The 26,100-nt window shown below is 42.5% G+C and overlaps 3 protein-coding genes and 3 non-coding genes across 6 annotated transcripts; 2 read left to right on the top strand and 4 right to left on the bottom strand.

Moving 5' to 3' along the window:
* Positions 1-319: 319 nt before the first annotated feature.
* Positions 320-8,098, bottom strand: daglb (diacylglycerol lipase, beta). The gene is made up of 15 exons (XM_076760523.1): positions 7,329-8,098; positions 7,066-7,217; positions 6,425-6,599; positions 6,068-6,335; positions 5,825-5,947; positions 5,556-5,683; positions 5,335-5,461; positions 5,122-5,205; positions 3,790-3,867; positions 3,599-3,679; positions 2,991-3,118; positions 2,673-2,741; positions 2,191-2,263; positions 1,849-2,102; positions 320-1,404 (listed from the first exon to the last, which is right to left on the bottom strand). The coding sequence occupies exons 1-15, from the start codon at positions 7,421-7,423 to the stop codon at positions 1,209-1,211; spliced, it is 2,031 nt and encodes a 676-aa protein (XP_076616638.1). The 5' UTR covers positions 7,424-8,098; the 3' UTR covers positions 320-1,208.
* A 220-nt stretch (positions 8,099-8,318) lies between these two features.
* trnaq-cug (transfer RNA glutamine (anticodon CUG)) lies at positions 8,319-8,390 on the top strand. The gene has a single exon. It is a non-coding gene; the product is annotated as a tRNA-Gln (tRNA).
* Positions 8,391-8,551: 161 nt separating this feature from the next.
* mrpl58 (mitochondrial ribosomal protein L58) lies at positions 8,552-10,238 on the top strand. The gene is made up of 6 exons (XM_076760160.1): positions 8,552-8,725; positions 9,187-9,211; positions 9,313-9,372; positions 9,541-9,623; positions 9,804-9,973; positions 10,055-10,238. The coding sequence occupies exons 1-6, from the start codon at positions 8,564-8,566 to the stop codon at positions 10,137-10,139; spliced, it is 585 nt and encodes a 194-aa protein (XP_076616275.1). The 5' UTR covers positions 8,552-8,563; the 3' UTR covers positions 10,140-10,238.
* A 586-nt stretch (positions 10,239-10,824) lies between these two features.
* On the bottom strand, positions 10,825-10,896 carry trnam-cau (transfer RNA methionine (anticodon CAU)). The gene has a single exon. It is a non-coding gene; the product is annotated as a tRNA-Met (tRNA).
* Positions 10,897-11,213: 317 nt separating this feature from the next.
* trnar-ucg (transfer RNA arginine (anticodon UCG)) lies at positions 11,214-11,286 on the bottom strand. The gene has a single exon. It is a non-coding gene; the product is annotated as a tRNA-Arg (tRNA).
* A 1,185-nt stretch (positions 11,287-12,471) lies between these two features.
* On the bottom strand, positions 12,472-24,072 carry LOC143339207 (cerebellar degeneration-related protein 2-like). Its single transcript, XM_076760308.1, has 6 exons — positions 23,665-24,072; positions 17,562-17,674; positions 16,842-16,990; positions 16,592-16,756; positions 16,254-16,461; positions 12,472-16,057 (listed from the first exon to the last, which is right to left on the bottom strand). Exons 1-6 carry the CDS (start codon positions 23,741-23,743, stop codon positions 15,290-15,292), a joined length of 1,482 nt encoding a protein of 493 aa, XP_076616423.1. The 5' UTR covers positions 23,744-24,072; the 3' UTR covers positions 12,472-15,289.
* Between the last annotated feature and the right edge of the window lie 2,028 nt (positions 24,073-26,100).

Below are 26,100 nucleotides of genomic sequence, written 5' to 3'. Positions count from 1 at the left end.
GATGTCATGTGTTGGTGACGGGACGTCGCGCTTACGTCACATGCTAAACAAGGCTGATGTAGGATAGAGTAAAAACTGAAGCTAATCCTTGGTGATCTATCCGTTGGAGACATTTCATAATTATGTCCACCCCTCCCATTGACTCATATGGCTTTAGTCAATAGATGAATCCAATTTTTTATCCATATAAAATGCTCCTCAAAATTTGGTTCCCATGCATTCAGTTCAACAGGTTGCTGAGGTGAGGAACTGTTAGAATAGTAGCCCTCCTATTAGCAAACAAAAAAAAAAGAAAGAAAAAAAAAGAAAAGATGATGAGTGTGCTTCACAAAAGCTTTAATTTGCATCAAGGAGTCCAATGCATTCTACTGAGAATGTGAAACAGTTATGCAGGCATCAGTTGATTGAAACTTTAATGATACATCACCTGAAAAAAAAAAAGAGTTTATATCCATGGCAAGTAAACAGGTTCCCACAAAATGTATAAGTACAATCTTTCTACCTCTTACAGCTATCATTGTTTGACAAACATCATGCACAATTCCAACTGCATTGCAGAAAATGCAGATCAAAACTCACTGTAAACACACATTGCACTCCTCAGTCTTTTCCTGTAAAGCAATTCTGTTGACTTGTTTTCCTGTAATGCATAGGCACTGTTCACCCTGATGTCTGAAGACATTCAACACGAGACAGACAAACCACAGTTACTACACAATGAAGACGTAAAGCTTCAGTCCACATTTTGAGGTAAAGGTTACCCCTATATCCTCACATCCTGGATCAGACTGCTCTTCAGTCCTCCTCACAGACAAGGAAGACAACATGGGACACTTTCAGTGACCGGAGGCAGCCTCTACCAGCCGTACAGCACACACACAAACATAAAATGTAGAACACTGACATCACAGTTAAACTGCAGCACTGTCAAATATTGTATACAACGCACATTCAAAGATCATGGCATAAAGTTGCTCATGGAGTAACTCAGAGTTGAAATATGACAAATTATATGAATTAAATAATTAAAAGTGCAATTTAACAAAGTACTTGTGCTCCGACACGTTCACGAATCAGGTTCATTCATGGAGATCACAACAGGTCAGTTTCTATGGTTTCACGTCTTCCTTTACCATTACAATCCAGCTTTCAAATGCAGAGTCTCAGAGCACACACTGTACATAAGGAGTCAGTCTCTATGGTTTGTTTCACACAGTATTTTGCTGGCTGTTGCTTAAAGACGAAGGGCAGAGCGTGAAGGGCCTCTCACTGGTCAGACTGCTGAGTGCCCGGAGCACAGCGTCAGGCATGTGATCTGCAAGCATCCTGGGACTGATCAAAATACTCCTGAACGCCATTTCATTGGACCAGTCCGCACGATACCGGACCTGGGAAAAACACGATCTGAGGAAAAAGACAGATACAAATCTAACTCACAATTTTCATTTCAGCATCTGGCACTCACACACGTCTGGAACTCAGCTTGTACAATAGGTTGGTGTCAGTATGTATGAGTGTCATTTGAGCTAAGGGTTTGCAGAAGGTTAGGGGCTGCATATTTAACCGTCAAAATTTCACCCTAAATTGGCCAGGCTGATACACTGGTCGATGTTAGCTCATTGCAGATATATCAGTCGTGGCCTATATGTCAGCCCATATTAATATTATTATAATATCCGATATTGTTATCGGCCTTGCAATTCATGTACTGTTGGGGTTGTGGAAGCGTTCCCGACATCCTGCTTCTAACTACCACTAGAGGGCACACGTCAACTCTTTTTCCTATTCAGCAGCTCGTGTTTACTGTAAATTTATTGTTGTGAGGTGAACTGATCACTGCGCACAGACCTCCGTGACGGCCCGTCCTCCGTGATATGCAGAACGCGTCCGGGCAGGAAGAGAGGTAAGTGCGCCGCTGTGTGAGCAGGCGAGTCGTCCGATGCCAGGCTCTGATAGGATGACGAGTGGCGAATCATCAGTGACTCCTCCCCCAACAGCGGCTGGCTAAGCTCCTCCTCCCTCCTGTTGTCCATCTCAGTCGGGAAGTCGTCTGGGTCTCCTCCAAACAGCTCGTACCAGCAGCCCTGCAGCAGGATGCGGTACTGGAACAGAAAAATGGCTGAAATTACTGTGTGTGAATTAACATGCTAACAGATGTAAAAGGCTTAAAACTCTTTTTTTTATTTTTACCTTGGGCTTATTGCAGTTGGAAACTATCTTAAGTATCTTTCTCTTCAGATCCTCCATGTTAGGAATGCTCAATCTGTACAAGAAGAATGATGGCAGAGTGATTAAAAGAGGCAAGACTGCAAAGGAAGAGGGCAGCTTAAAAAGAACAGAGGAAAAGGGAGCGTGTCACTTCCACTCATTTTCTCTTTCTCCGCGCCTGTAATAACAGGGCAGAGCCAAATATAGAGTCTCCATCACGCAGCAGTCTATAATAGTCTGTGCACCACAGCACAGTCATATTGGCCTTTTCAAGGGTCTGCCCTGCTGCTGACAGACAAACATATGTACCTTCAGTGATCCAGAGATAATGCCAACAAACCAAACTACCACAAGGACCTAACCACTATCAATATACAATATGAATTCATTAGAAGGTGTAGCTTTCATTTAACAACAGTTTATAATGGCTGTTCAGAATATCCAGTATAGAGGCTTTGTCTTACCTGGGGACCAGATCTTTTCCCAGCACAACTGAGACCACAAAGTCCTTGGAGTAATCAGCCAAAGCTTTACTGTACATAAAAAAAAACACAGAACAGAAAGTTACAACAGAAAGTGTGTCAAATAATGAACAGTGCAGATGTGTGTGTGGGCAGTACATATTTTAAATTAGACCAGGGATTTACAAATGTGACAAGGGTCAGATGAGATTATTTTTAAATGTGTATTTGCATTTAAAGTAACACTTCTACTTCAAAGCCAGGGAACCAGGTCAGGTCTGTCCACTGTTTGCCAAAGTGTTAATGTACAGCCTGCCCTACCTCAGGAGGCCCCCTGGTGGAGAGAATGAGTAGCACTGCAGGGTGGGGAAGGAATTGCGCAATAGGATGGCGAGTAGTGAGGCTGTACCAGCACCCAGACTGTGACCAGTGATGACCAGCTTATATTCCTGCAAACACAGGGAAAACTCATTATTCCTGATTATTCATGATGTATTACCTCCTCAAAGTTTATGTTATTCACTGACAAATATATCTCATGACAACTTAATGAGAAGTCCATCAGGAAAGAAATCGAACAACCAGAACAACAAAAAAAACACAAGCAAGGAAGTTTGACTATATTAGGATACATTAACTGACACTGTAATGCAGAGAGAATTGCATTATTTATAGTGTATTCCTCTTGTAGATTTCAAAACTGTAACCATGAAACCTGACAGAACATGGCTATTGTGTGTGTGCTAGCCAGGCTAATGGAAGAATACTATGTAGAAAGCTGTTGTTCTTTTGTTTTGTTTGTTTAATCAGAGTACAAATGCAAATCAGCATGCTGCTTTTTCCTGCCTTATGATTTGCCAGCTGGGATGGAACTGAAATAAAATGCGATACCTGCTGCAGCTCTTTCTGACCCTGGTTACACTTCTTACCGGTGCAATGGAGAAAGCCTGGTTGAGGATGCCATCGTTGACCAGCTTCTTGTAGATGTAACCCGCCGCCTGGCTAATGCCCTGCAGTCAGACAAACAGGTGTGCTGATCTCTCGGAAAACACAACATAAAATCTCCTACCTGAGACATCTAGAAAAACAGGTGGAGAGCTTTGTTATAATGGGCACTGACCTTGTGAGCATAGCAGGCTCCAGACACTCCCTCTATAGGCAGGTTCTCACACTCAGCAGACAGGTCTGTCAGGACATCCTGCAGGACAGACACTGTGTGAGATAAACAATAAACTGGGAAACTGATTACCCACCTATCAGACCTCATATCAAAGGCACAAAGCAAAGGCTTCCAGACAAAAAAATTTTTGACGTTTTGAATGAAATCCTGTGTTGGGACAAATGTTTCAGACCTGTAAACGAACATACAAAGGATTATATTTCATTCACACCTGTTTGCAAGTGCAGGCATGCACTGATACACCCGAACACACACCCTCATTTACTCCTCACTCTCACTTCCTACTGATGTCGTCTTTTTCGATGTGAGAGCTATTTTCATTTCTTTTGAGAAACGGCTCGTGACGTCAGACTGTGAACTATATTTACCGTTTTGTTCCAACACTCTTCTATCAGTGACCAAGTCTTTCACACAAACAGGGAAGTGATTCTGAATATTAAGAGGTAATGGGAGGAGGACAGCAAGCATGACAAAAGCACAGCAGTTATACAGAAAGACAGTTGAAAATAAGGACAAAAAAAAAAAAATCACATCTTTTTTTACACATGCAGACAAGTGTCTGATTCACTGTGTAGTAAGTATATTTTAGACTTTCCGGTAATATATTGACAAATGTGCAACAAATCAACAAATACACAAACAGATAAACAAACTTAAAGCAAACATTTAAAAGAAACACAGACAGTAAACAGCACAGAACACTTCATAATAAAAAGAGGCAATAAAAAACACACATGACCAATCAAAGGCCAGTCGCATGGCTGAGAGGACTATACATGTTTTAATGGTCACTCATGCTTTCAGGTTGTGGAAAGTCCTCTTTACGACTACATGTTATTTTGTATGAAGAGTCTGAAAAGAAAGTAGTGGTTCAACCAGAATGACAACTGAGAGGGAAGAAGAAGACAAAGATACCTCTGAGCTATAGTTAAATTAGAAAAGAGGAAAGCACTATTCATTAGTTAAAGAAACTACAAAATTAGCATCAAAATCTGTGCATATTTAAACAGGAACAGGTTCCTGTTTCAGTGCCAAGTGCACAACAATGCCTAGAGCAAGCTGGAAATCACAGGTGTGTTGCTTTAGCTAAGCTGTTTTTAAAACTTCAAAATATGAGGTTAGCGTAGGTTTTAGTACTATTGGTACTGGATCTCAGAATATCAGCTGAACGTATCATGGAATCACAAATTCACAGAAAACTATTCCCCAAAATATTTAGAGTACAATCGCACCATTGTGGTTCAACAATGATTCAAGATCAGTTACACTCACCTTCAGCGACAGTGTTCCTCTAACAGCCACCAGAACAGCCTCTCTCTTATGATCCAGAGCCACGAAAAAGGGGATCTCATAGATCTGCAACAAACAATGTGGATGAGCAGTTTGACTCACTGAGACTGTCAAGACAGGTGCAGAAGAATAAAACAGAAGAAACTATGAACACAGAAGACTGCTCCAGACAGGGGCAACTCGTGAAATGTCTACCTGGTTGTGGAAGCTGACGTAGATGAAGTCTCTGTACTGCAAACCAGTGCTGTGCAGGATGGATGAAAAATGACAGCCGAGGTTGTCTCCTCCAACGATGTCATATTCGGCCGCACGACTCCTGCAGCTGATACGCACATTTTGATTTGGGTGTGAATGATATCACAATTTATCTGTCTGATTGGTCCCACTGACTGGGATAAGTCAGGAGTGCATCTCACCAGTCTCCACTGAGCTTGCAGGGTGCAGTGAGGAGGTTGGAGTAAACGTACATGGGCCAGCCATAAGCTGCTGCAGCAAACTTCATGCAGTGAGCCGCTTTCTCCAACTCTGTCTCCAAATCTTCTCCCTTCAAAGGGTAAAAGAGACACAAGCAAGAAGAAATATTGAAAAAATAGGATTCAGGAGTGTTCTAGTAGCTGGTTTACCAATATTCTTGTCTGCTACGAGGTCATCTGTGCCTACGTGACTAACAGACTCCTGCACTTACGATGGGAGAAGAAGGGCTGTGATCGACTGTGACCTCTGGGTCTCTGCTTTGCTCCATCTTATCCTGCTCCTGGTGCAGCAGAGCCAAACCAGCTGCTATGTCACTGGGGACCAGGTCTGTGTCCTGCAGCATACACACACACACTCTGTTAGTCTGTCTTGGTGTTTTCTATGAATATCACAAACCTACTAACTTCTAAATGTAAAGGATCAGACAGACAAAGGCAGAGAACGTGTCCCTTACAGAGAAGAATCCGCTGAAGAGCTGTGCGATGCTGGAGAATGCTGCTCGGTGGCTTTCATCTTGCGGCAAACAACAGCACAAGAGGCGCAGCCTGCTCTCCCACACCTTGACAGCCAGGGTGCGAGCTGTGGAGAGGAACTGGGTGCTCTCGTTGCTCTCCAGGTCTCGTACTCCCAGTGGCTCCATGGCAGCAGGCTGAGGACGGGGATTGCCCAGTGGGTCAAACACAAACACCACGCCTAGCCCAGTGAAGAGCAGGATGATCCAGCTGTTGCAACACAAAAACGAAAGATACTGGACCTCTTCAACAAATCATAAAATGATGAAACTGTGAACCAATAGCCCTAAACAACCTACCTGGCGACCACTGCTGCAATGACAGCACCAACTGTGGCAGGATCACAGCCTTGGCTATCATCAGACACCCAGACAGCTCCCAGACAGGCCCACACCAGCTCAGGGATATACAGCAGAGCTCGCAGGTACACCAGCACAGGGATAGAACGGCGTGGGCCAGGGTTTGTAATGGTCCCTAAGAAACAACCATAGATGTCAGTGTAATCAACAAAATATATACCTGTGCTTTGCACCTGTGAAAGGTGCATGTTTAATGAACTGTGATACAGCAGAAAATTCCGATGTTACACAGAACTTCAGTGTTGCATCAGAATGCCCTAAAGGAAGGCACTGAAACACTCATTTTAAGTTGCTAAACAATGCTAACAAAGGGGTGCTTCATGCACGTACATGCTGTTGTGTGTGGACAAAAGAAAGAGTCTGACTCAAGTTCAAGTTGTGTTACGTAGCACAGCAGCTGTCTTGCAAACTTCCTGTGTATGTTATTGCAGAATAACCTGTATTTTGTCACTACTGCTGCTGGCCAACGTTATGTGAAAGCCACCCTACGATGCAAAACGCTGTTCATGTCTAGTTTATCTTTACATATAACACTCAGTGAATTCCAAGGCAGGTGGCCTGATAGCCCACAAATTACTTACCCTGGGCACTGACATAGACAATAGCACAAAGTGACAGGATGATGAACGCCAGCACAACCAGCAATCCAACCAGATAGCTGTGAAGAACTCCTCTGCCATTGCAATCAAAATGCCCCTTGTGGTAAGTGAACAGGATCATAGTACCAATCCACCTGAGAGGAAAACAGCAGCAGAGAATGTCAAGAGCAGAGTCAGTGGACGTCATTACTTCTATGTAGTTGTCCTCAGTGAATCATGGACATTCATGAAGGTAAATCACATACCAAAGTACACGGACGAACAGTTCAAAGGAGCCGGGGAAAACAAGGTCGTCACTGGCGATCCCCCACCGCCGACCAAACATCACGATTCCAGGCATTTTGCCGATCAACAAGCCCAAGTACCTCAAACAGATGGTAACTAACCTTCTCACCACTACAGAGTGGATAGGATTCTCCTGAACATTGGACACTTGGAGTCATGCATGACTAAACTGACAAAGCAGCAGCTACACTGGTTGACGACGAGCTTTACCCATTGCTCATATTCTACTTCCCTACGTTGCTTAACTCGCCCGTGATCAATGCCCGTGTAAGCTAGCTACACGCTAATGTTAAGATGAGTATTCAAGCAAATGTGTGTGTATATCCGTTAACGTTTCCCAATTTAACGTTGGATGGGAATGCCCAAGCTGTTATTTTGATGTCACAGACAGTATTGCGATTTTTAGATCTGTCAACGCGTAGCATACCAATATTAGACAATGCTAATGCGGCTATCGACAGCCAAGAGAATCTATACCACTCCGTGACTAGCGTTAGCTGCTGACACTAGCTACCCAGTTAGCTAAAAATACTCTTGATATTCCGACCAAATGAGAACTAATCCCGCAGGACACTACTAATGTTAAGATAGTAATACATAAACACCGTGCTTTATAACGAATGTTAGCTGCCTATTTATCTCAGCAGTTTCGGTAACGTATAACTTAGCCAAAAGCAGAAAGCTGGTTTGTTTTGTTGTGCTGAAAAACAAGCAGTGTCCGTCCGCTGATGGTACCCTATTGCAACAGAGACTATCGCATGGGAGTTCCCATACTTTCTTACTATTTATTTTTAATGAACATAATAACAGCGCTCCTCTTGGCAAACTTGTTGATTTACACATGCCTGTCATATACTATATTGTAAAAAGAAAATGAAATTGTTTTACACGTACTTATTCATGGTATCGCTGATAACATCATATTTACAGTGACTACATGGAAGTTATACGGTTCCATGGTGTAATGGTTAGCACTCTGGACTCTGAATCCAGCGATCCGAGTTCAAATCTCGGTGGAACCTGTCTTTTTTTCCCCGTTGTCATTGTTCAATATTTCATAATGTGATATATTGTAACAGCAGCACACAAGGTTATGACCATTCCAGTGCCCGCACAAAAAAATGCAACTGTGGCTAAGCAGCAGCTACATCACGTGAAACTTAGCGTTAACTACCCATAACTACGTCAGTCCAACATGGCGGCACACATAGCACGACGGACGTGTTTACTTTGCTGTAGAGCAGGAGTAAAGGTGATTCCACAGCATGTAAACCTAAGGAGTGTTGTTATAGCAGATCTTAGTAATACTTGGCAGCTGAGTGTTGGGTACGGGACGCGAGGGACAGACACCATACAGGTGAGTTAAACATCACTAACAAATGCAGCCACCCTTGTCTAAGTGCCAGACTGTCACCCCCAGTCAAAACAGAAACCTTGTTGTTTGAGGGGAAAAATAATAACCCCGTTTACTTCAAATAAGTCACGCTAAAATGAACTGAAGAGTCAAAACGTGCTGGCTCAGAATGTACAGCTGGGGTGAAAATGCCAGCCTATCATCCCAGGATGTGCTGACTTCACATACGAGCAGTACTAAGCTTTTCCCTTCTCAAACCTCCAGAGGTCATTGTGACAATGTGGTGAGAGTTGTGAATGCAGTTTGCTGTGACATCCCCTCCATGACAGAAAGAAGAGATGGGGACTGAGATGAGAACAAATCAGTCATTCATTAAACTGTGCAAATGTACTGCATCATACTCTGGTGATAGACTTACATCCTAGATCTACAGTAAAGCAATAGATTTATTTGTACTTTTTCAGGACGTCCAAGTGCACATTCCAGTGGGTAAATATGCAAATATATATTCTCTTATTCAGAACAGTAAAGTCTTTTCATTCTCGTTTTGTATGTTTCAACAACATATTTCTTCTCCTCCTGGCTCTTAGACCGTTTGAGAGTATCGTACAGCAGAAGCAGTGGTCCTGGTGGTCAGAACGTCAACAAAGGTTCCCAAAGTTAATCTTTACTATCTAAAATAATGACTGATCTTTGGTAGAGAAGAGAATACTGTATGTGCCAAAGTCACTCTTGACACCTTATACAAGGTTTTGAATCTGGAATCTGCTCTGTCATGCACAGCATATTCCTTTGTGTAATGACATCTCAATCCACAGTCAGCACAAAAGCAGAGGTCCGGTTCCACGTGCAGACAGCAGACTGGATCCCGGAAGATGTTCGGCAGAAAATATTCGAAAAGGTTTGTTTTCAAACGCTGTGCCATCAAGGTTAAAGCGCGAAATGTTGATTACAATTGAATGCTTTTGTACATAGTCGTATTACAGTAGTTTGAATGACCTGTGGATTTGCTGATTTTTGCCCCTGTCATTTTGAAACTGTATTAAAATCAACTGTACTCATTTTCTGCTTTGTGGCACAGAACAAAACCCGCATCAATAAGGCAGGGGAGCTGCTTGTGACCTCAGAGCTGAGCAGGAGTCAACAGAGAAACCTTTCTGATTGCATCCAGAAGATTTCTGCCATCATTGCCGAGGCCAGCGAGAAGCCACATGAACCGACGGCAGAAGATGTAGCGCTCAGAGCAAAGAGGTATTATCCAGTGGCCGCACAAATTGTGTTTCTATGCACATTGATCGTAAATGTGCCTTTCATGTGAAATATGTTGTGCAGGTTGGAGAAGAGGAACAATGAGCGACTCAAGCAGAAAAAGATCCATTCAGCTATCAAGAGGAGCAGACAAGTGGATTTTGACTAACTGGCTGTAACATTTGTATCTCCCAGGATTGTATTGTCAGTAATTGCATATCATTTGTATGTCCTTTAATATTCTGTAAAATAAAATTAAGTAGCAACATTTTTATGACTAAACAGTTCTAAACTGCTCTTACTGGTGATCTGTGATAAAGGCATCGGATTCTGTGCCTTGCATAGGAATTTTAGCTGTATTACCACTGTAAACATATCATACTCTATTGCATTCTTTATTTTAATAGCTCTTAACCAAAATGGTGACCTGTGCATATTCAGGTGTGTGTGTGTGTGTGTGTGTATAGATAGATAGATAGACAGATAGATAGATAGATATGTACACATGCAACCACTTACTTCATGTATACCCATTTAATATTTATTTCTTGGTGCTATATTTTAATTTTTTTTTCTACATAAGTGTTTGGATATAATCGTTCTATTTTTATTTTTACCTATTTTTGTTAAGCTTCGTTGTATATGTTTATATCTCTATTTTCCAACTGTGTGTAAGTACATTTAGAGGAACAAAAAACCAAAATCAAATTAATTTTCTGAACACAATACTTAGCCAATACTGACACAGATCTTCGAAGTATGTGATTAAGTATGATGAAAATGTGAAGATCGATAAAAAAAAAAAGTGCCGTTAACTTGTCAACGTAAGAAACAGATATAAAAGGTTAAAATCTTAGCAGAGGATGGTTTCGATCCATCGACCTCTGGGTTATGGGCCCAGCACGCTTCCGCTGCGCCACTCTGCTGTCACGCTTAGAGGGGGGTTCAAGTCATACTTGAGTCTTCACTCCGTGAAAATGTATTTCGAACTTTTAAATGTACTAGGTTGTTTCTATCACTGTACACTATCACTTAACACCGGTTAATTTAGGTTAGCACAACACTGGCGTTAACTAAGCTAGCAAACAACAGTCGTCATCTCAATGCATGATGATCAAGTATACCTGACAAAATACGACTTCCTGACTGCACACTTGCCACAAACTGTGGGTTACAGTTGCCATTCGGATACAAATTCATCTGCTTAAAAACACGATGTTCACATTACCTGAAGCACAAAATGCGACCACGAAGGGACTCGAACCCTCAATCTTCTGATCCGAAGTCAGACGCCTTATCCATTAGGCCACGCGGTCAGATTGACGGGGAAGGAGTTATGTAAGGTACAAAAAGTGAAACATGCGCGGATATGCATTTAACGAGTTTTTCCATGTGAGTCGTAAATGTTCGGCAGGTAGCTGATAACATGCCCTGGCTACCTGCTACTTCCGGTCTTGCTGTGAGCGAAAAGTTGTCTTTGCAGAAATGTGGGAGACAGGGAGGAGCAAGGGAAACTCAGAATTAACTGAACTTTTGAGCCTTTCTTGAAGCCTCTTCTTTTTTCAAAGTCAAGCACGACTGAGACACATACGGTGGCCGACAAGGGCAAACGCGCCGCAAACGGCACAACGCTGCAAACACAGGAATGATGCAAAACCAAAAACGCACGAATACATTAACAAATGCAACAGAAAAATGCTGCAAGACAAAAATGCTGCAATCACAAAAACGAAACAGAAGCAAAAACTTACAAACCCACAAAACAAATACGAAAGCAAAATGCTGCAAACATCAAAAAACACACAAAACCCCAAAACAACTGCAAGAGAAAAATGCTGCAAATTCACTCCACAAAATGGAAGTGCGCCAGGCCACTAGGGGGACTCGAACTGAGGATGCACCGGTCCTGTGGGACTGTGGAGAGGAGGGTGAAAAGCTACGTTTTTCTTTAAGTATTTCTTTAAACACTTACGGCCAAGTGTCTTAAAAAAATACATAAAGGAAAACGTACCGTAACATAGCAGCATTTCTCTCTTGCAGTTGTTTTGGAGTTTTGTGGGGTGGGGGTTTTTATATATATTTGCAGCGTTTTTCTTTCACATGTGTTTTCTGGGTTTGTAAGTTTTTGCGTCTGCTTCGTTTCTGTGATTGCAGTATTTTTCTCTTGCAGCGTTTTGCTGCTGCATTTGTTTTATGTGTTTGTGTGTTTTTGGTTTTGGAACTAACACGTTTGGCAGGAAAACAGACAGCAATCAATTTTACACCTTCTTTCCATGGAAGAGTTCTGCTCTAACGCCACTTAAAACTGAGGTTTCTGTGGATGTCGGCAAACACAGTCATTGTGTGTGTGTGTGTGTGTGTGTGTGTGTGTGTGTGTATAAAGTGTTCCCTCGTCCTACATAATGAAACAAACACAAGAAGATAACAGGAATGTGCCCTACCCTGTACATAGTTCTTCCTTTTCCTCACTCAGTGTCAAAAACAGTGAATACGACACAGGATGCATGTATCAATGCTTTATTAACAGGGTAAAATAGGTCTTAGTTCAGTAATGATGTGAACTAATACCAGAGCAGACTAAACCTCTATGCCAATCTTATTAAACTAATAATGCACACATTTAAACTGGATAATATAAGAAAAGCAAATTAAATAAGTTTATTCTGACAGTTTGTTAGTGACATCCACAAATAGGCACTGAAATAGAAAAAAAAATTACACACAAATAAATACACAGGTACAATTTCATATCAGCTACCCTACATATGCAAAAGATGTGGCGTCAAACATTTGCAAGTGCAATAGGTAAGACATTACAGTACAGAAACCTCATGAGCCTTTATGATAACAGGCTCTGGTTTGGCATTGTTTTGTCTATGCTAACACATATTCCTCCCTCCACACACTTGAATCATTGAGTGTTGACCTAAAATGCACTTCGTTCACCACAGCTGTCAAACAGAATTTCATTACTGCAACTGCAAATTAACCATTATTTCATCATGAGGTAACAGATTCCTCCATAATTTCAGAACCAGGTTGCAGGCAAACATCCATCCTTCACTCTTTTTACACACATTAGCCTCAAACACGAGTGTAGGGTCCCTCAGGTGTCAGCTGTGCCACTTGTGAAAGGTTTCAAGCTTGGCTACATCTTCAACGTTGCTGAAGAATCAGATACAAAATTAGCTGCAATAACATTCATTATAACAAAGGTTTCTACATAGAAGGTTACCCAGAAAAAAGGCATAGGTATTGTATATTGTGAAAAAAAGGTGCAATGTGTTTGCAGGTTAGTTTATAATTTGGTAAGACTGCTAGGTATTAGACAAAGCCCTGGTTTGAAGCCTTATACTGCTTACAGTTCTACTATACAGTGTGTCTGTGTAACTATAATTAAAGTCAGTCTCAACACTTGTTTAAAAAAGCTCCATAGAATATTTCCCCACTTGACTATATTGTTTCAAAGGGATCCACAGCCCTATGTATTTTTAATGTCCATGCTGTCTTCATTCAGAGGCCTTTATTTCAATCCCAATGACAATCAAGACCTTTCATATCTTTTTACTATTTGTCATTGACAGATCTGTTGCTCCAACAAACAAAAATGCTTATACTGCATAGGGTGCAATACCATTACTAGACATCTCACCATCACAGCCTTCAAGATGGTTATATTCTGTCTGATGAGTGTCCATAATGCCCAGGAAAGAGTGAAAGTAACAATCTGCAGAGATTGTCTTTTGCAAGACAGCAGCTATTTAGTATTTAGTGGGATCATCATTCCTCAACGTTCAAATCACAACAGGCACAACTAGCTAAACTATAGCCTACACTGTAGATACCATCACTACTACAAATAAATGCTTCCTGTATCTTACTGAGTATTTTGCCCCAATGGGCTGATGTAGTCCAGTTGAAGACACACTTCAGTACTCACAAGAGAGAGAGCTGAAGTGACTTTAACACAGTGGAGGGAGAAGGTTTTTATTTTATAAATGTAATAAGTTTCCAGTCTGGCTTCCTTTCCTGAAGTTAGCATCCCTTTACACATGCACTGCAAAAGCATCTGAGCACTCTGGCTAAAAGAAGAATGTAAGCACAAGTGTTCAACTTTGCTTCAAAATAGTTTAACATTTTAGGAAATACCCCTATTTGCTTTCTTGTTGACAGTTTGATGAGAATTTTGATACCACACTCATGCCTGTGTGCTAAATAAGAAGCTACAACCTGTAGCCAGTTAGCTTGTTAAGCTAAAGACATCACGCAGGGGAAAGAGCTAGCTGCCCAAAGCTAACAAATTCCATCTCTTAAGCTCCCTAATTAACAAGTTATATCTTGTTAAGTTGATTTATTCAAAAACAACAAAAGCTTGTGGTTTCTGCTCCAGGCAAAGAAATAGTCTGGTACCTAGACACACAGAGTCAGGCTAGCTGTTTCTCCATTTCCAGTCTTTACGCTAAGCTAGGCTAACTGGCTGCTGGATATAACTTCATATTTACCGTACTTTAAGCCTTTTTATCGAACCATTAGGAAAAAAGCTGTTCCTTAAAATCTCTAGATAAAAGGGTGAGGCACCACAAGCTTTAGAAAAGCAGCAGTAAGGTCACAGAGAATAGCGCAAGACAGTAGAAATGTCATCCAGACTAAAGGCCTATTTCAGTATGGAACAGTGTTAATTTGTATAGCAATGATTATGTAATGAGAGGAGAACTATTAGCACCTCAAGTTCATTCTAGAGACAGCTGGCACTGTGGCCTGAGAGGATCAAACTTTGTCTTTCTTACTGCAACTATACAAATGTTAGTAGAATCCATTATAATAAACATAACCAATACAGCCCATGTTAGTAGGTGGATAAATTTAGATTTCAACTCATGTTTTCATCGGAGATGCAGTTTTGTAGTGTTTTAGTGAAGCTTTAACATTTAGTGCACTTGTGAGGCTCATGAGAGGCCTATTGCTTTATTACGTTATTGTGGTAAGTGTCTAAAGTAGTTAGGCAATGAAGCCAGTATATATTTAGTAGGAACACTGAATTCAGACTAATTCTTATCAAACCATATTTCATATATATTGCATGACTGAATTCTGCTAAGTTTTAAATAGCCTTGATCACATGCAAATCAGATCCTTTTGTATGCTGGAAGGTTCCAGCACTCTGAGTAGACCTTGACTGAGCTGAACTGTACTTGAATTTAGCGGTTTTTGAAATAGCACATTCTATAATAATCTTTACAGCAATCCCCATTCACGTACTCCAGCACTTAACACTGAAATAGTACATAATGGTCCTCTCTAGAGCCAATCAGCGTACCACTACTGTTTACTAGATTTGCCAGATTTGCCAGACTTGCTAGCCTTAGCAGCTTTGGTAGCTTTGATGTCCATCTTGGTCTTCTGGATACGAGAGAAGATCTCCTTAAAAAGGGCCTTGTACTCTGGAGTATTCTGTCCCAGCCTCTTATCCACCGCCTCCACCTGCTTGCTGATGCTCTCAATGGCCTCGGGGGTGGAGGGTGACTGGGTGGGGGTGGGGGGAGGCGCTGGGGTGGGGCCCATAGCACAGTCTTTCATGGACGGGTCTCGTGAGACGGGTCTGGAAGTCTGGACACCGGCGTGACACAGGCTCTCCTCGTGGCGTCTACACTTCCCTAACAACTCCTCATATTTCTCCAGTAAGGCGTGGTACTGCTCATCCACCTCCCTGAGGATGGACATCCCCCTCTTCCTCACGCTGTTGGCGTGGAGAGCATAGCTGCCTCTCCTGCGGCCAGATGCATCACGCGCTACAATGGCGTTCAGGGCCGTGTCACTGCAGCTTTTCCTCACAGGGCTGGACTCAGGAAGAGTCTCCCCTCCCACACCTCCTCCGCCTTCAGTCACCTCCCTCACACCTCCTCCCGTTTCCCCAACCTCCATCTCCAGAAAGGTATCAGTCTCTGGGGTGCTATTGAGGACAGTCTGGGTAAGAGCCACGCCATCGTCCTCACTACTCAGCAGGAAAGTCCGAGCCCGACGTAGCTGTTGTAGCTCCTGTAGCTCCACCTCCAACTCCCGCACCCTCCCCTGGCAGCTCTCAGCATCCTGAGAGCAAAGACACACACAATTTCACAATGAGATCTCATGTTATTCTGACTTCAATCACCATAATGTAGAATCCAGTTCCAGTGCAGAGGTGTGGAGCCATGCTACGTAGAAAATGTACTGCTGATCAGTGTATTTTGTTATACTATGTTGACAGGATATGAACCAAAATTGTGTGTCTGGTTCTGCAGCGCACCTGCACTCGTGTCTGCAGGCGGGAGAACTCTGCAATGAGCAGGTTGCACTCCCTCTCCACGCCCTCCCTGCGCCCCCTCTCGGTCCGAACAGCTGCTCGTAGAGCCGACACCGCCTCCCTCAGATGCTGGTTCTCCTCTTCAAACGGTTGGGATTTCACTTCCACGGAAAAACTCTCAGCCCTGCCCACCACAAACTCATCCTCATACCTGACAACATGACACACAAACATACAGCACACCTTCAGGCCTGTGATCTGTGTATTTATACCTAAATATATCCAATTCATACCTAAAGATGTTCTCCTCTTTTACAGGCTGTGGAGCAAAGAACAAATACCTGGGTGCTGTGCAAAGCTCCCTCAGGCAAGGGAAGGAGTGGATGGTCTTGCGTCGCTCCCTCTTCTCCCTCCTGACTCGGAGCTGCTCCATGGAGCGAAGCTGCTCTACCTGCCCTGAGAGAGCCTCCACCTGGTTCTGCAAAACCTCAATGGTCCCTGTTAACCTGGTCCAAGAGGAAGGGTAAATGTTTAGGAGGTAAAAGAGGAGGATGAAGGAACAGAGGTAAGAAAGTTTCAAGTCCCACTCACGTCTCTATCTTTTGCTGCGAGGCCTTGCTGTCCATCACCAGTGTGTGGTTGGTGCGTTCCAGCTCTCTGGCTGTCCCGTCCAGCTGCTCGTACACTTTGGCATGCTGCTCATTCATGTCCCGCAGAACCTCCAGCTGCTTGGACAGGTACTGTGGCCAATACACACACATGCAGGAGCTAGTTCACATCTCTAAGAACAGCAGAGGAGCAACAAGAGCTCTCATTGGCTGTCCCAAAATTTGGCTGCACTTTCCAATTTATGTGTCATTGATATGATTAATTTACCAAGAATTTATTAGGATTTGTTGCCTATTGTAATATCAATTGATGTTCTAATTGATTATCTATCCACTTCTAATCCTCATTCTTGATCACTGTCCTTAGTCTCATTATAATCAGATCAAATATAAGTTAGTAAATGTACCATTTCATTGAGCAACAGTCTGCATGGCTGCCTTGTTCCTCCATCTAAAGCTTCATTACAATTCTAAAAATAGGACTGAAAGCACTGCAGATCTTTCACTGTCTTATTATTAAAGGGAAACTCCCAAATGTCTTTTCTATTAACTGTGCTTAATTGAATTTATGAAATGAATTCTTAAATTAGATACAGATCCTCAAAATGAATGATTCTGGATAATGATAAAGCCCCTCTCTATGCTTCCCAACCTGTCTGAATCAGGACAAGCTCTAGACAGCTTTAGCAGGACTCATTCAAACCTCGATCTCTTGCACTTGCTCTTCATTAGTGATGTACATCTGCTGCAGGGAGTCCTCCAGCTCCTTGTTTCTCTCCAGCAGAGTCTTACCCAGCTCTGCTGCCAAGTGGAGGTCTGGAAATTGAAAGAAATTGAGAAGGAAATGAACAAAAATGTTATAGTTGCAGAAAGAGAGATACAGATGCAGAAGGACATGTAAACGAAGAGGAAAGAGAAAAAGAAGATGAGGAAGGAAATGGAGTGTGGATGGAAGTGATGAAGAAAACAGGCAAGAATAAGAAGAAATGGTGGTCGAGTGGAAGACTTAGGGGAAAAGAAGGGGGAATTTAATCTCACAGAAGAAGCCGTAATGCAGCCATGCAATTTAGATTAGCCTCTGTCACGATTAATGGAGCACTCTCTATTCTGCTCTATTCTATTCTATTTTAGGCAAGGTTATAACAGGGTCTGGAACAGAATGATCAAAGTGTCCATCACAACATTTCAGTCTGCACTGGACCAGTTCTATTATAGCGAGAGGAGAGCAGGAGGACAGAGAGACAGGACTACAGCCTGCAGCATGTCCCCTGCAGGTCCTCTGCTTTCTGCTGACTAAATATGAAGGCCAGAGATTGGTGCCAAGATTATTTGGAGAGACACTGCTCCACTGAGATTAGGCCAGAAATAAGATGAAATTCAAGTAGCTTGGATGTGGGAGACATTGACTAAGGCAGGCAAATTCACATTTAATGTGTTAAATAATAGTGTGTTGTTGAATTTCTGCCCTTGGTCGAAAAAGCAAATCATGTTTGACACCAGTCACTGTTCTGCTTTTACTGCACCTGAGATGAGTCACTGTCATCGTTCTTTATTCTAACTGTTTGGGTCTGAGTCAGCAAGATGGGGTTTGTGTTCTGTCGGAAAGAAAGAAGGGGCTAAAGTGAAGAGCCAATATCTCTCATGTAGTCCTGGCTCTCCCTTTAATAATGAATAGTGATCACTCGGATGGATGCCAACTCCCGACCTGATCACTGCAACATTTACCGATCAGTGCAGCTGTGCCATGTTGGAATGGATAAAAAGAGAAATCGTGCACTCAACCATTAACTCACATAGATGTACTGAGGACATTAAGGTATAGCAACACAGGTGCACAACCAGAAAACTGGAATCTTCTTTTATCAAATTGAAATATTGGTATTAGCCTCAAAAATCCATCATCAGTCATGCTGTATGTGTTGAAGCCATGTTCCTCTTCTACCTGGCAGTCCTGTCCTCACCTGCTTCAGTTAGACTAATGAGTAGCAAGCTCACCATGCATTTGCCAACAGCTCCTTGTGGACTAATTCACACACTTCCCCCTGTGCTGATAGCTTAATGAATTCCTGCGGGGCCTCGCTGTCAGCAGCCGAGGTACCACTGAGTGGATGCAAACAACCAGCTAAGTTCTCAGATGGCACCAGTTAGCGACAAAGGCTCTGTGGAAATAGTCCACATCTCAAAGCGTGGAATTAAAATCTGTCATGGTTAACATGAGCAACCTATGACATTTTATTCCATTACCACGTAGGCCCCAAAGGCAACAATTAATAGCCTTTCCTCTGATATATTAAGATGATGACGCAAATTAATTTGCTAGCACATGCAGGCAAAGTTGGAGGATACACAAGAAATTATTTGGCTAAAATAGTGTTAATACAAACTAGTGCAGTGCAGATGAAGAAAATAGTGCCAAAATTGATAATTTCACAAAAAAATCATTTTGAACATGCAGTCGTGTAATGGTCAGTGTAACATCAGTCCAGCCAGCATGCCTCTCATAAATAAACTAAAAAGAATTACATAAGTGGAGCACGTGACTTAAAACTACGGACAAACTCTTCAAATCTCATCCAGCCTTGAGCCCATCTGACACATCCAAAACCCAACTGCAGCAAGAAAACCTGATAACCAAAACTCTGTGTCGGTGTCCACAATCTGCTGTTGATTCCTCTTTGGCTACCAGAGGAGGGAAAGTCAGCTGCTCAGCCAAAAGCCTCAGTGACAGGAGGATACAGGGGAAGAGGAGGAGAGCCAATCGATACAACTCACTGCGCTAGCAAACAACTTAGCAAGTCAATACTCGTCACAGATAACTGTCTGTTTGCTCCAGACAGACCTGAGGCTTGACGCACACAGGATGAAAACCACTGAGGCCTCAACTGTAATCACATCACGTATGACAGATACATTTCCGGCATGCTCCAGAAAACCAGCTGCAACCAGCTGAGAGTGTGTTTGTGTGTCCAGAGAACTCTTTTCACACAGTAAACACGACGGCAATTCTGAACTCTAGAGATCCTTTCAAGGCAACCCTCCTACTGAATATGTGATTTTAAGAACTTCGTGGACATGTGTGGACATGCAGACAGGCATCATCATGACTATTCTGCATGTGATCTCTTCTACAGGCAGTGCTGGATTTGGTAGATACATGTCACCCATGAGGTTGACTGGAATGTGGAAAACAAGGCTTCTCCTCTTCCTCTGTTTGTGAGTTGCAGACCTGACTTCTGTCCATAAACTGCCTTAATGCATGATGTGCATCTTTATGGTCCACACTGTGACCTTTGCTCTGTGATACTGGGTGCGTGGGTGGCACAAACACTAAGTATTAAGCTACAACAGGAGCATTTTAACAGTTGAGAAAGCCTCTCGTTAGATGTAAGTCAAGCCAACGAGCCTCCAGTCTCAGCTGCTAGAGCTGTGTATTTTCTACTTGGACTTGGGCCAGTAGAGGCTCTGGCTAGCACTCAATAGGCCCAAACAAAGACGCATCCTAACTACATGTCTGCGCCACTCCTGTTTTTCTGCTTTAAGAGTTGAAATGTGAGCTGTAACTCCATCATTACATCTGCTGCATTCCACACGGGGACTCTGCTGTCCAAGTCTGACATCTGCTCAGTGTCCACGCAGATCAAGAGCTGCATTCTCAAATGGCTCGAAGGCAGAGTTCACCATTTTGGGGAATAAGATGATTGGTTCTCCTGCCAGGAGTTAAAGAAGATTTATATAACTCTCATGTGTTTCTGGTGCATATGTAGCTCCCATCAGCAGCTACTTAGCTTAGCCTACGACATAGACTAGAATCAGTGTGGTACAGTTAGCCTGGCTCTCTTCAAAGGTTAAAAAAAAAAAAAAAGCTGCCAACCAGCAGCCCTACCTCCCAGTGACAACAGGATGCCAGGAAGTAAACTGCAACTGGCCAGGAAATAGTCTGGAACAACCCCCGCATAAAAGCTCAACATGGCTTTTTTTCCATGTCAGTTTTGTACAAATCTTTGTAAAATTATCAATTCCAAAGCAGAAGCTTAAAGCAGGAGCAGAGACACACTATTTTAGGGTTGCAATGAATGATTATTTTCAGCCTGATCACTTAGACTGAAATGTCAAAAATTATGAAAAGATACACCTCACAACATCCTAAAGCCCAAGAAAAGGAGCAGAATCCTCTCATTTGAGAGGCTGGAACCAGAAAATGTTTGGCATGCTTTCAGTATTTTTGTGTAAACTGATTAAGCAATTATCAAAATAGCTGTCCAATATGTTTCTGTTGATCAATTAAATCAATTAAACTGTGTTTCAGCTCTATCCCATGCTGAATAAATATGTTAGTACTCTTTCCATTCCTCCATGTGTCCCCTCATGTCTTTTTAGGCTGAAACCTTGCAGGTTTTGGTCCTGCAGCGCTTCTCTCATCAGCCTGCCAGTGATTCCTGCATGACAACAAGGTACTGTAACACAATGACAGCGGTGTCCCTCTCTCTCTCTCTCTCCTTCTCTCTCTCTCTCTCTCTCTCTCTCTCTCTCTCTCTCTCTCCTTCTCTCTCTCTCTCTCTCAAGCATTTGTGGCATCCTGAAATGTCGCACAACGAGAGATGAGCTCGGGCAGTCAGCACTTTGAAGCACAGTGCTGCTCTTAGAGGTCTGACCTCCTCTCTGCTCCATCAAACACAGAGCTGTCTGCATGGACGCATGCACGCACGAGGACACCAGCCATTTTGACTGTCAATGTTTGTCTCGTCCGCTGCTCGTTCTTTTACTCTTTCCTCATCACTGTTCCCAAAATAAAGAGCACTGAAGACACTATTTTTATCCTCAGGTCCACTGGTGTGTGACAGGGAAGAAGCTGTCCAACAAATCCATTACGTCATGACTGCAGGTGCATGTTTGCCTGTGTATGCACATATGTTCTTAGTCAAGTAAAATCACTCCATCAGCGCTATTTCTTCTCCGGAAATGTACCCTTATAATTGCTTACCATGAGGAGGAGTGATTGAGAGATGGAGAGAGGCAGGAAATGGAGCAAGTGGTGCTGAGAACAGCGAGGAGTCTTTGTCTGTGATGAAGGTTTTCAAACTCACTGAGCAGCTGAGCGTATCAGCGTGAGAAACATGTTTACTGACTTTGTTTAACCCAGACTTTAAGACTCTAGGCCCTGCAGCGCATATTCAGTTCGGTGTTGTGTCTCTGCGGATGTTCAGGGCACAGCAATATATTAAGTGTGACCTCATCCAAACTGTACATGACTGACTGTTATCAGTTCCCCTGAACAGGAACATAAAAAGCAAGCCTTCATTTATATGGAAATGGACTGATACCAAGCCCATCTGGCACTGCATAAACGTGATGATGTGTGTGCGTCAGACAGATTCACTCGCAAAGTTGTGATAGATTAACTGGTGCTGTTTTCCACTGTATAGAGCAGGTGGCCTGAATGGAAAGATGGAGGTTAATTAGCTGACTGTGAATTAGGTTAACTCGACAAAGACTGAAAAGCGAGCCCTCCTGCTGGCTTGTTTTTGAGATTTAGGATTTTTCCTTCCTTTGCTGAGTTAATTCAACCATAGCTGGCCGTCATCTGCAGTTATTCTGATCATTGATTAGCTGTCTCAGTCAAACATTAGTTGGGGGCCTTTTTTCTGCTGCTTTTCCTTGTCTTAACATTAACACGTGTCACATCTTTGGAGTCTTGCTCAGACAAAATGGCTTCAGCTTGGGATGTAGGAAAATGTAATGGGCATGACATGGCTTTCTTATTTCTTTCATAATCCTAAAGAGTAATCAATGAATGGAGAACAGACAGGCGTCAGTTCTTAACAACAGTTTGTTGCAGTTCTAATAAGCACAATGATAAATCACATGAAAATTACAGTATAAGGCTGTCTCTCTGCAGCCTGATGGCAAATATTTGTATTTCACTAATATTTATACCTCAATTTAACATGTATAACCTCTCAGTGGCAAACACAGCATCTTGACAGTATGTCTTTGTTAAATTCATATTTGTAGGTGTATGATGGGAAACAATCAGGTGGATAAACCTTGACCTTTTTTTATGCTTGTCTTACACTGCTGTAATCTTATCTTGTGTATATCGGCCTAAAACGATGAGAAAAAGTCTTTGAACCAATGAATTCACTTGGCCACAGTGCACAGTGTTCTGTAATAATTAGGCTCTGTAGTATGAAATTTTCATGCTTCATGCTAAAATACGGAGGAGAATGTGTATCAACTCTTCCCAGAGGCCAAGGTGACTTCTTCAGGTTCTTTGTTTGGTCTGACCAACTGTCCAAAACCAAAAAGATATTCAATGCACAGTGATGTAAAACAGCTAACGGCAGCAAAACCTCACATTTAAGATGCTGAAACCAGAAAATGTGCATTTTGCTTGACAAATGACCTTTAATCTGTGGTCAAAACTGTTAATGTCTGATGTCACGTCAATCTACTCATCACTATTAGTTCTAGAACATATAGTCATGGGATATAAATGGTTTCGTCATGTTAAATCTTCCAGACTCTGACTCCAGCCTGATGACAGTGTTACTGAGGGTCTGGAACACGGTCTGATGCTGGCTGTCTCAACACAAGGCCCTGCTTGGCAAGCTTTCAATGCATTGTTGTCAGAGATTCTTGCTTTCTGTCGCCTTCTCCTAAGAAGCTACTTGAGTGTTAACTGAGGAAAGACTTCTCCATGACATCTGTGCCGTGTCTTTACGTGACAAGAAAGCCTTTGTTAGGTGGAGGCCAGCTGACCGGCCGGCGCCACCAGCTGACAGTGAGGATGCTGCGGCTTGTCTTACCCTGCTCCAGGTCCTGCTGGTCGTACCACGGCTCTTCCTCTTCGGTCACGAATTCCTCCATTCTCCCTGAGTTTAGCATGGATGAAACCAGCAGAAACAAGCCCCTCTGTGGGAACAATAGAGCTCCGGATCCTCCAGAAGGCAGCGGTCGCTCCTTCCAGTCGGGGCTGAGACAGGGAGCGTTGTGTTGTGGCTCGACGTGTTTCCTCTTTCCTTCCTCTCCTCTGTGTTCCCTCGGTCACTCCCACCTCTGCCTCTCATCCCCCCACCGTCCAGCAGCGGCCCATCCCGGTGCTCTGACCCGCTGCTGCCGCCGCTGCTGCAGAGGAGCCTACAGACGTGGCAGCGATGTTGCAACAGCAGCGCTTCCTCTCGCCCTGTTATCAGCGGCGCCCCCACGGTGCCTTCATGCGCTGCTCGTAAACCGCATCACCACGCATTTGATTCCAATCGACGAGCTTTAGTCTTTAGTAGCTTAAGTCTGCCCTCTCGATTTCGACATGTGAAGGCAACATAACATCGATAACTCTTCCTATTCATTGTAAAGGCGTATCTGTAGAAAGACAACTAAAATCCAAACATTAAAACTAAAATTTCAGATAACTTTAAACGCAGCATCACTTCAAACTCTTTCTGATCCCTCGTGTGAAGGGAGGTCTGCAACATTGTGACTACATGAGAAAATTATAGAGTAAATCTAACAAACACGATGTTTAATCCTCAATGACGTCAAACAGTTTGTGCAGCTAAAGCTTAGATTCTTTCAGCTAAGTCACGTGTCAACGGCCTGTGTCAAAAAGCAAGTGGGAGAAATTAACTAAGTACATTTGTTTATTCAAGTTATTATTCAAATTAACTTTTGCAGCCTAATTTATTTTTATTTCCATGTTATGCTACTTTATTGGCTACTTCTACTGCACTACATTTTAGAGGTACATATTGTACTTTTTACTGCATTTTTTCTTAAAGCTTTCATTATTTGTGACTTTACTGACTCAGGTTGTGATGATGGCATTCTAGATATAATGTAATTACCAACTTCAACATTAAACTGTGTACATTAGTATTTCAATTGGAAGCCAAAAATGTATTTCAGACTGTCGTCATCATTCTACACATGGCAAGTGTCTCTGCACTGTTGTATTGGAACTTTTACTTCAGTCAAAGAGTCAGTAAAAGTACAGTAAAGCAGACAGAGAGTGGTGGTGTACGACATGTCTGCGGCAGTGATGCTGGGTTATGAACTGGTGGTGTTTTGTGTCGAGGTGGATGGGTGGATGGGTGGATGGGTGGATGTGCCACTGCTGAAGCACTTTTCAGAATCACAACACTTCAGTTCATTGTACGGTATATTGTGATATGAATTATTCATGCAGTCAACATGAGCACATCCAAGTAGAGAGTGCATTGGTAATATCACTTTGATAACACTAAAAGGTCTGTTTTTTTTCCTGTTTTTTTGTTTTGTTTTGTTTTTTGTTTGTTTGTTTGTTTGTTTGTTTCTTTGTTTCTTTGTTTGTTTCTTTGTTTTTAAGGTCCATCTGGGTTCTGAAAGACAGCTGCTTCTTGAATCTGAAGCAATCGGCTGAGGCTGTTGATGATTGGATAGTTTTTCTAGACATGAAAATCAGAAAACCTAAGGAATCATCCAAACGCATGCTCTCAATCTGATGCCTGTGTTTGTACTTTACAAAAGATAGAAAATCACCTATGTAGGGCTGGGTATCATTTGACATTTCTTAACAGTAGTGTAAATACTTGAAATGACTACAATACTGAAACATACCGTGACAAATATAATCTTCTACAAAAATCCTGAGTCATTTAATAATTAAATAATTAGCCAGAGTTAGAATTTTGACATTGGAAGTAAAATCCTCTCAGCTGAGTAAAATTTTGATTTGAATCAGGAACTGTCTCATCAAACAATGAGTGAACAGGACTGTAAATCTGATCAAGCATGTGATCTCTGCTTTCAACAGCATCACGGTTTCTAATACCCAGTGCCACAGACACAGTACACCCAGCCCCAGGTGCATGTTTAGTGAATGAAGTGCAGTGTAAACAGCATCCAAATGTTTTTTTGTTTCTTATAGTTTCTTGGGCCTTCTCTGGAAGTGTGAGAGATGTGCAGCTGCAGACGTTGCATTACGTGGCAGCTGACTGAACTCTGAGTGACTGCTGCAAAAAGGTTCAGCTCACCTCCGCTGCAAACAGTGTTGTGTGTTATGTTCACCACTAGAGGGCGGGCTCGTTATTCATATGTGCCACAATACAATAGCCTTCCATGCGTTACTCCCTGTGCACCTCACCGCTCCCTGCTATCACTGTTAGATATGATTCACTAAATCATTAGTATGAATAACATTTCACTGCTCATATATTATGATCTCTCACTCTCTCAGTGAAATTAAAATAATTGCTAATGACACGTAT

The sequence above is a fragment of the Chaetodon auriga genome, chromosome 20, assembly GCF_051107435.1.
Source record: "Chaetodon auriga isolate fChaAug3 chromosome 20, fChaAug3.hap1, whole genome shotgun sequence".
Lineage (NCBI taxonomy): Eukaryota > Metazoa > Chordata > Actinopteri > Chaetodontiformes > Chaetodontidae > Chaetodon > Chaetodon auriga.
The sequence above is the reverse complement of the archived record's forward strand: the minus strand, read 5'-3'. Positions and strand labels throughout refer to the sequence as shown.

Coding starts and splice junctions, on each gene's coding strand:
- daglb (XM_076760523.1), bottom strand. CDS start 7,423: ATGCCTGGAATCGTGATGTTTGGTCGGCGGTGGGGGATCGCCAGTGAC. Junction 6,336..6,424: donor ATTGCAGCAGTGGTCGCCAG/GTAGGTTGTTTA, acceptor GTGTTGCAACAG/CTGGATCATCCTGCTCTTCA. Junction 2,742..2,990: donor CCACCAGGGGGCCTCCTGAG/GTAGGGCAGGCT, acceptor TTTTATGTACAG/TAAAGCTTTGGCTGATTACT.
- LOC143339207 (XM_076760308.1), bottom strand. CDS start 23,743: ATGCTAAACTCAGGGAGAATGGAGGAATTCGTGACCGAAGAGGAAGAG. Junction 16,462..16,591: donor GAGCTTTGCACAGCACCCAG/GTATTTGTTCTT, acceptor TCATGTTGTCAG/GTATGAGGATGAGTTTGTGG. Junction 16,058..16,253: donor GCCTGCAGACACGAGTGCAG/GTGCGCTGCAGA, acceptor CTTTGCTCTCAG/GATGCTGAGAGCTGCCAGGG.
- mrpl58 (XM_076760160.1), top strand. CDS start 8,564: ATGGCGGCACACATAGCACGACGGACGTGTTTACTTTGCTGTAGAGCA. Junction 9,212..9,312: donor CCAAGTGCACATTCCAGTGG/GTAAATATGCAA, acceptor CCTGGCTCTTAG/ACCGTTTGAGAGTATCGTAC. Junction 9,974..10,054: donor GTAGCGCTCAGAGCAAAGAG/GTATTATCCAGT, acceptor TATGTTGTGCAG/GTTGGAGAAGAGGAACAATG.